Raw genomic sequence first — 8,730 nt, forward strand, 5'->3', positions numbered from 1 at the left:
ATTTTGAGAATTAACTGCATGCGTTCTCAGCCCTTTTCAGCTCCTCCGCCACAGCGGGGTCTATTGGATAGCCCCCACAAAGTTGACATCGTCTGAACAACATTGAAGTGTGTGACAGGAACTGAAATAGTTTGTAGCTCCATGCCACAGTGCAACGCTCTTATCTGTCTTGGTTACATTCAATATTGGATCAGCTGTGAGAAAGCTCCATGTGTAGCCAGCTATATCAGCTGCAGCGTCTCAGCGCACCAGACCAGACTCCTCTCCCAGCGCCTCAGGATGAAGACCACCGGCGTGTTGTCTTTGCTGGCCCTGTTGGTGGCCGTCTGTGCTGCTCAGGCCCCCAAACCCTGTGGTGAGTCGCCTCAGTGACGCTAAAATATTAATTTGCTCATTATGTTTTCTGTTATTCCGGTTGCCATTTTACTGTGCGTTCTTAACATTTGCAGATTTAAAATATATGTCATATATATATAAAATCATTTTACAATTCTATTTCTGCCACTTGTTTTAAGCCATTCATTATCTCTTATTTTCTTTTGTCTGGCATATTTGTTTGACAGTTACATTTAATGTTTGAAAATAGTGCGACTTTTGGATTCAAAATATGTATTTAAATACTTGCTTGTCAGTAAAATAGATATTTCTGTCTTATTTAAAACAATGTTTCAGGAAAAAAAAAATTCAGTTTGTCTCTTGTTATATCAGAAGTTAATCTGAGTATTTTCCATTAATCCGATTAACATTAGGCTTTTTTATTCCATTTTTGTCTCAGAATATTTTGATCTAAAGCTGGATTCCTTATGAACACGTGAGAACAACAGACATATGCTTCAACCACAAGCTGACTCTGACTTCTTCTTGTCCACAGTGTCTCCCCCTCTGCTGCATGGAGGCTTCACGACGGTGAGTCTGCCTGAACTCAAACTACACTCTGATATTTCTGATCTCCAGACTTCCATTCTTGACCCGGTCACTCATGACATCTTTCACCTCCTGAACTACCACGACGGTATATCACTAAAAAGAAAAGTTCAGTTAAGTAAAGAAGAGGCTGCTGAAGACTCTGGGAGGGGAAACAACAGAGAAAACTGTGGGTGATCGTGGGCATGTCAAAGGAGAAGACACCAAGTGCAACGACTCCACAAGTGGTGGAGACTGACCAGGACTGGAGGGAGGCCTGTCAGATGAGATCATGGGGAGTCCTGAGGGGGAGTCAGACATAAGCAGGCTCATCATGGAGAACAGAGAAGGTATGATAGTGGAGTCAAAGATGGTGACAGTGAAGTGAAAAGTCAACAACAGGAGAGAGCAGAGGAGAGAGTTGCCCACTTGGAAAGCATCACAAGACCACGGCCCATCCCGGTGAGATCTCAGCAGGAAGTGAGGAGACTCAAGGTTCTCAAGGAACCTCACCATCCATGGTGATACCAGGGCTACATTCCGCCACAGGTCTGTGAAGACAGAGAGGAGCAAGTGAAGATGCTTCCCGGCAAAGCTGAGAGTTGAGGTACAAGATGGTGTGGTGGAAATTTGCCAGAGAAGATGAACAATAGCGAGGAGGAATGACTGAGAGTTGCATGATCAGAGACCTTCTGAAGACGACAAGCAATGGACTTCTCTCTGCCGCTTTTTGGTCCTTCAGACCAAGTTGTTTGACGTGGGCTTGAAATAAACATCTGCCTCTCTTCAGATGTCTGATGATGGACTCATGGGGTCGACGGGAACCATGTCCTACGATGCTTTCAGTCAGAGGGTGCATATGACAATGATGAGCCTGACAGGAAATGTAACCTCGCCCATTGACCGTGTGCTGCTCTTTGGCAAGGTGAGACACGCCTCCCAAGTCCAAGTCCGAGTCCCCTGTTACATTGTGGAATGGTTCCTTTTCAGAAAATCATGTATGAAATCAACTGGAGGACGTTCTCCTGCAGGATGAAGCCGCTGAACGCAACCTTCCAACCCATGCGTGTCCCTGAGGACGCTCAGTTGTTGGGTCAGGTGGTCATGGGCTCCTCCTCCAGCTTCGGCATGGGAGTGCTGGTCAACAACTGGTTTGGCACGCTGCCAGGCAACGGTGAGAGCCAATATGTCTTCATCTTTCAAGTCGACCTCGACGCATATTTACGGACCATAATAAGAACTTTAAAGGCAACTGCAAATAATTTAATTTGAAAAACTTACAGAGTCTGACATGTACCTTGGAACTGAAAACACAGTCAGGTCCATCTCCTGATCTCTACTTCAGGGCTGAGAGGCGAAGGGGAATGAAACCCCATTCATTAGACGTATAAAAGAAAGACAGCAATGCAGTTCAATAATTCACAACCTCAGAGGTTCCCTGCCTCTACTGCAGCTCAGCAGACCTTCTTGTGATGAATAGATGGCATCACATCTCTGTACAGGACGGTGTGTTTAAAAAATAAATTCACCTCATTCAGAGATCAGTGACCTCACTACAGTGGAAGATGGTGGCTGCTCAGAGAACCTCAAGTATGTCAAATAAACGTTGAGTCTCTGTCTCTTTTGAGAGTAAAATACTGTTGTCAGACGGGTCGGAGAGTGAAAGAATTGTAACTAATGCTGTCACCCTTCTTCTTCTCTCCAGCCCGATACACGTTTGTCTTCACAGAGGTTGGCTGCATCCCACTGACTTACTCCATCTACACCCCTGAGGAGGGATGGAATATGATCAGGTGGGTCTCATGTGGATGAGTTGACATAAGAAGTCCAGGAGGAAACCCTATGTTTGGATTGGGCTCTATCTTTGGACGTCTTGACTGTAGGACACTCTGCTTTCCTCCCACAGCCCAGGTTTGATGCAGGAAGTTGTCTGCCTCTGTGATGGACTGGACACCAGGGCTGAGCTGATGTGTCCACCTCTTTGTCTTCTAACTCCTCACTGTCTTCATGTTACAGCACCTTCAACTGGGTGCTTGGCACCGTGGACCCTGGGGTTTTTATCCCTCCATTCTTCTGCCGCAAAGCCAAGCTGGAGGAGTCGGACGCCCCTGAGACCATGCTGACCGCTCTGAAGTCTCTGGTCCGAGAGGCCAAGGGCATGAAGTGACAGGAGAGCATCCATGTTGGCCCCAGATGATTCAGAATAAAGTCACGATGGCTTCAACCACTTGTCTTTTTCATTTAAAAAGGGCCTTTTTCATGATGAGTGGGTCACTTTTAAGCTCCAATAACTGGCTGCTCAGTGAAGTCAACATCAGCTTATGAAAGCTGCGACTGCTGAGAAGAGGAAAACTGCTGCACTGAGTCAATACATTTTGCAACCTGAAAGAAATTCTACACATTATTCACCCGTAAGAAAAGCTAAAGGTCAAGCAAATTGTTCATCAGTTGCACATTGTTAACTTGAGTCAATCTTCAAGGTGGGCTAGCATTAGCTAGAGGGCGCAAGCTTCCTTAGAACATGCATGAAAGAAGTCAAAAGTCCAACTTACAATTGGATAAACATAACTCCAACTGTGTGACCATCGGTTCGGTACACACTTCTGAAATCACGATAAACAATGGATGATAAATGATATTCCTCTCAAATACTGGTCTCAAAAAGGGAATCACAAAAATCGAACATAATAACATGTTTATTACATGAAATGTCGAATTATTATTTTTATTTATTTATTTTATTTTTCCGCAGGCTACCTGGTGCCTACGGGCACCATGTTGTTGACACCAGCTCCAGAATCATGATGAAGTTAACGTCTAGCACGACTGGTCAAAATGCGCGTCTATACTGAGACAAAATGGCGGGAGCTGTGATGTGACAGGTTCAGAGGCTACACACTGAATGTGTGAAGAAACTGAGAAGAAGGTTAAACAGTACAGTCTGCATGCTCAACATGTTCCTCAACAACGTTCTTAGATCGAGCCGCAAAGAAAGAAGCCCAGAAGTCCTAGCCTATGGTGGCCTGTAGAGGACATAAAGCAAGCATCACAACAGATGGATCAATGAACTGTATCCGTTTGAGAGAGGATTAAAGAAATATGTTTTTGAAGTTGCATCAAATTCTTTAATATCCAGCAACTTCAAATGTGTAATTGCAATTTCAATATCAAGCTACAACAGTTTTCTTCATATATAAGATCAGAAACAGAATAGTTTTATTGCTACGGTGAATGAGATAAGTGAAGACTGCTCAAACCTGAGACATATTTTTGACATATTCAATATAAATATGTTCATCTTGTCATACAAGTGTGGTTAGGCTGTCTATTTTAAAATGAAGAGCGCCTGGCACTCTGGTTTCCTCCCATATTGTTAGTATAGTTGCACCGCCTCTGTTGTATCTGAGAGGCGTCAGGAAGCCCAGCTGATCATTTTCCCAAGTCACTCTTATCTTTTGACAAACAGCACCAAAGCCCACCATTACAGTGATCTTCCAGTTCAATGAGGAAGAGTGAAGTGAGGGACAGTTGTTGTTCACTGTCCAGGATGTGAATTCACTAGTCTCAGGGCCCTTTTCAGCTCCTCCCCCAGAGCAGGGTCTTTCGTGGTTCATGTCGTGACCATCTTCTCACCTCCACGGCATGTGACTGTATTGGAACTGAAATAGTTTGTAGCTCCATGCCACAGTGGAGCCACCTTATCTGCCTTGGCTCTGCTCATTGTTGTACCAGCTGTGAGAAAGCTCCATGTGCAGCCAGCTATATCAGCTGCAGCGCCTCAGCGCACCAGACCAGACTCCTCTCCCAGCGCCTCAGGATGAAGACCACCGGCGTGTTGTCTTTGCTGGCCCTGTTGGTGGCCGTCTGTGCTGCTCAGGCCCCCAAACCCTGTGGTGAGCATCGATCACTCAAGAGGAAACACTCAAGGGAAAATCTTCATGATGAATCTTTTAAATATGTCTTTATTCAGTTTGCCTTCACTGTGGCTTCTAAACAGTTAACAGCTAAATCTCAGTTTGCAAATGTACTTTTCTATTTCTGTTACTAATGTGCGTAAAAATTAGTTTAAGCAATTCATTATCTCTTATTTTCTTTTGTCTGGTTTTAAATATTTGTTCGACAGTTACATTTAATGTTTGAAAATAGCGCGGCTTTTGAATTCAAAGTATGTATTTAAACCTTTTTCTTACCTTAATCCTTTTGAATTTTTTTGTGAATTAAAGTCGGTTAGAAGCCGGAAGATTAATAATTAAAAGCGCATCATATTAACGCAATACAGCGATTGGTTGGCTGTGTCATGTGGTTAGGTTGTGGCTTGCCATTCTGTGGTAAAGATATGAGACATATTCAAAATAAAGGAATCAGAATATTCTGATCTGAAATTGCATGATTCCTTATGAACACGAGCACAACAGGCAGATATGTGCTTCCACCTCCACTGTCAAACCTGACTCTGACTCCTTCTTGAGCACAGTGTCTCCCCCTCTGCTGCATGGAGGCTTCACGACGGTGAGTCTGTCTGAACTCAAAACACACTCTGATCTCCAGACTTCCTTTTGTAACCCTGTCAGTCATGACTGCTTTCACCTCTCTTCAGATGTCTGATGATGGACTCATGGCGTCGACAGGAACCATGTCCTACGATGCTTTCGGTCAGAGGGTGAAGATGTCCGTGTCAAACCTGACAGGAAATGGAACCTCGCCCATTCAGCGTGTGCTGCTCTTTGGCAAGGTGAGACACGCCACACAAGTCCAAGTCCCAGTCCCCTGTTACATTGTGGAATGGTTCCATTTCAGAAAGTCATGTATGAAATCAACTGGAGGACGTTCTCCTGCAGGATGAAGCGGCTGAACGCAACCTTCCAACCCATGCGTGTCCCTGAGGACGCCCAGCTGTTGGCTCAGGTGGTCATGGGCTCCTCCTCCAGCTTCGGCATGGGAGTGCTGGTCAACAACTGGTTTGGCACGCTGCCAGGCAACGGTGAGAGCCAATATGTCTTCATCCGTTGTGTCATTCTTTTCCTTTCTTTCGTCTTTTTGGACCTTTATAATTCTCCCTTCCATTTTCAAAATGTTAAACTCAGACCAGTCCAAGTTGCAGGCCAAACAAAAACTCTACTGCAATAGATCCAGGTGTCTGCTGCGTGTAAATGATCCGAACGGCAAAAAGGAATTTGGTTTTTATTTTTTGGGTTTTTTTCGAAATGTAAAAATTTTTTTAATCATATTCTATAAATCGTTAATGTAAATATAAAGTAGGAGCATGTTTGCGGACCATAATAAGAACTTTAAAGTCAATGCAATGTGAAGGAGAATGAATCAAGTATTAGGATCATAGGAGTACTACTGCTACTACTCAGAGACACCAAAGTATGGCTCTTTACCAGCTCTGTTTTGGAGTAACAACCGTGTCAGATAAATGTTGAGTCTCTGTCTTTGTTGGAACTAATGCTGTCACCTTCTTCCTTTCTCCGCTCTCCAGCCCTGTACACGTTTGTCTTCACAGAGGTCGGCTGCATCCCAGTGGCTTACTCCATCTACACCCCTGAGGAGGGATGGAATACGATCAGGTGGGTCTCATGTTGACACACAATGCCATGTAGCAGCTCCTCCTGGAGGAATCCCCGCATTTGGATTGGGCTCTATCTTTGGATGTCTTCACTGTAGGTTTGCACCAGACACTGCTTTCCTCCCACAGCCCAGGTTTGATGCAGGAAGTTGTCTGTCTGTGTGACGGACTGGAGACCAGGACTGAGCTGATGTGTCCACCTCTTTGTCTTCTAACTCCTCACTGTCTTCATGTTACAGCACCTTCAACTGGGTGCTTGGCACCGTGGACCCTGGGGATTATATCCTTCCATTCTTCTGCCGCAAAGCCAAGCTGGAGGAGTCAGACGCCCCTGAGACCATGCTGACCGCTCTGAAGTCTCTGGTCCGAGAGGCCAAGGGCATGAAGTGACAGGAGAGCATCCATGTTGGCCCCGGATGATTCAGAATAAAGTCACGATGGCTTCAACCACTTGTCTTTTTCATTTTAAAAAAGGCCTTTTTAGTGAGATTCATGATGAGTGGGTCACTTTTAAGGTCCAATAGTTCCTATCCAAAAGATGCTATTTTTTGTGTAATATCCAGCACCTTCAAATGTGTAATTGCAATGCCAATATGAAGCTACAACAGTATCCATTATAATCATATATAAAAGCAGAATAGCTTGATGAAGATCAATATGTGAAGATTACCCAAACCTAACCCTACCAATATTTTCGGCAAATTAAATATGAATGATCCAATTGTTGTTGTATTTGTATTTCACAAATATATACAGAAAAAATATAAATACAATTTTTACTTGCCTTTTTCTATCATTCATGATTTTTTTTTTAAAAATCTCCTTAATCTCAGTTATGCAACTGTTCCTTTAGAGACCCTTTCGAGATTTATTTAAATATTTATTTATTTATTTGAAGGTGTAGTTGGCCAGTGAGTTCAGTTGGTGGCGCTCTCGATTTCAAAATGCTTTGACATCGCGTTACAATAGTTGCAAAAAGGCTGAAGAGACTTTAGAGCAGAGAGTTCCGTCGGTTCACACAAGGACACAGAAACAACAGGCGAGTCGCAGCGTTTTGCTTCAGGTTTTTGATCTCAAGCTGCTGATCTTCAGGAAGCGCGTGTCAAACCAGCTCCATTTTTTTCCTTGGAAGCGCCGATCCACTCCACAACACGCTTTGACTTGAGGCTCCTGATCCGACAGTTCAGACTCAGGGACGAAATTCCACCGCTACGTCAGTTCTTTTTTTATATTGTAGTAACAATACTGTCCAAAGGAGGGTGCTGTTGCTCAATCGAAAAACACCGTCCTCCACTTGGCTCGCGCTTTAATCCCGTTTTTTGAAGCAGCGTCACGCTCCGTCTGAGCGCATATGGACGAATGGATGGAAGGTAATCGCAAACCATCGCCACTTTGACGGTGAGACTGTATTTTAAAGGTGCTTTTATGCATGAGAGAAAACAGAAATAAAATAAAATATATATATATAATTTCTGGCTCCTCTTTTGTTTAGTGAAACACAAGTGAAATGCAGTTTTGTTGCTGAAATACAAGGGCAAGCAAGTGAGGTGGAAATTTTCATTAAACTTTTCCACACCTTTGCTGGTACAAGTCCCCGAGTCACAGAGGCAACAACCAGAATCAGAATCAGCTCTATTGCCAAGGTCAGTGAGGATCCCACCAAGTAGAAAAGTGCTTGGATACATCTTGCAATAATGAACAAAACACAATATTAATAATAACAATAAAATAGAATAGAAAATAATAAAAACAAATAAACCACAAAATAAAATAAATGAATAAAAGTAAAGAGTAATAATAGAAGTAACTACCAGAATATATTTTCTATAAATTATTATTATTATTGCTACTACATTTTAACATTGTTATAGTTATGAATCCATCTGATAAACAGCACATGTTTTGTTGTTGCCAAGTGCTTTTTATTTAAGGAAGTAGTTGAAGTTGACATACGTAGGCGTAGCTTTAATGCTGAATAAACACGTCAGCCCAGGTACAATCTCACTCCCACATCTCTGCCGTCACTCAAAAACAAGCGCTGTTGTCCCTGGAGAAGGCTCTCCACAGTCGGCATCAGCCGAGAATCCGGCTGAATTCTACTCACCGACCCGGCGGATGTGATTATCGAGCCAAGCTGCTTCAGTGATTACAGGCTTTCTCAGCCACATCTGATGCTTTGCTCACATGCAAATGAGCGCCTCCTATGGAGAGGAATTACTGAGGCTTAAATAGCACGACTGAGCCCTCGCTGTGAGGGA

At 43.6% G+C, this 8,730-nt stretch overlaps 2 protein-coding genes across 2 annotated transcripts; both read left to right on the forward strand.

Moving 5' to 3' along the window:
* Positions 1-257: 257 nt before the first annotated feature.
* Positions 258-3,116, forward strand: LOC128754662 (ependymin-like). Its single transcript, XM_053857458.1, has 6 exons — positions 258-355; positions 872-906; positions 1,694-1,828; positions 1,894-2,077; positions 2,609-2,696; positions 2,920-3,116. The coding sequence occupies exons 1-6, from the start codon at positions 280-282 to the stop codon at positions 3,068-3,070; spliced, it is 669 nt and encodes a 222-aa protein (XP_053713433.1). The 5' UTR covers positions 258-279; the 3' UTR covers positions 3,071-3,116.
* A 1,583-nt stretch (positions 3,117-4,699) lies between these two features.
* LOC128754729 (ependymin-like) lies at positions 4,700-6,919 on the forward strand. Its single transcript, XM_053857560.1, has 6 exons — positions 4,700-4,796; positions 5,378-5,412; positions 5,501-5,635; positions 5,701-5,884; positions 6,386-6,473; positions 6,712-6,919. Exons 1-6 carry the CDS (start codon positions 4,721-4,723, stop codon positions 6,860-6,862), a joined length of 669 nt encoding a protein of 222 aa, XP_053713535.1. The 5' UTR covers positions 4,700-4,720; the 3' UTR covers positions 6,863-6,919.
* The last annotated feature ends 1,811 nt before the right edge of the window (positions 6,920-8,730 follow it).

The sequence above is a fragment of the Synchiropus splendidus genome, chromosome 2, assembly GCF_027744825.2.
Source record: "Synchiropus splendidus isolate RoL2022-P1 chromosome 2, RoL_Sspl_1.0, whole genome shotgun sequence".
NCBI classification, from domain to species: Eukaryota; Metazoa; Chordata; class Actinopteri; order Syngnathiformes; family Callionymidae; genus Synchiropus; species Synchiropus splendidus.

What these genes read in the sequence shown, in the direction of transcription:
- LOC128754662 (XM_053857458.1), top strand. Translation starts at nt 280, where the DNA reads ATGAAGACCACCGGCGTGTTGTCTTTGCTGGCCCTGTTGGTGGCCGTC. An exon ending in TGGCACGCTGCCAGGCAACG is followed by an intron (nt 2,078 to 2,608) that starts GTGAGAGCCAAT and finishes TCTTCTCTCCAG; the next exon opens with CCCGATACACGTTTGTCTTC. An exon ending in GAGGGATGGAATATGATCAG is followed by an intron (nt 2,697 to 2,919) that starts GTGGGTCTCATG and finishes TTCATGTTACAG; the next exon opens with CACCTTCAACTGGGTGCTTG.
- LOC128754729 (XM_053857560.1), top strand. Translation starts at nt 4,721, where the DNA reads ATGAAGACCACCGGCGTGTTGTCTTTGCTGGCCCTGTTGGTGGCCGTC. An exon ending in TCAGGCCCCCAAACCCTGTG is followed by an intron (nt 4,797 to 5,377) that starts GTGAGCATCGAT and finishes TCTTGAGCACAG; the next exon opens with TGTCTCCCCCTCTGCTGCAT. An exon ending in GTGTGCTGCTCTTTGGCAAG is followed by an intron (nt 5,636 to 5,700) that starts GTGAGACACGCC and finishes GTTCCATTTCAG; the next exon opens with AAAGTCATGTATGAAATCAA.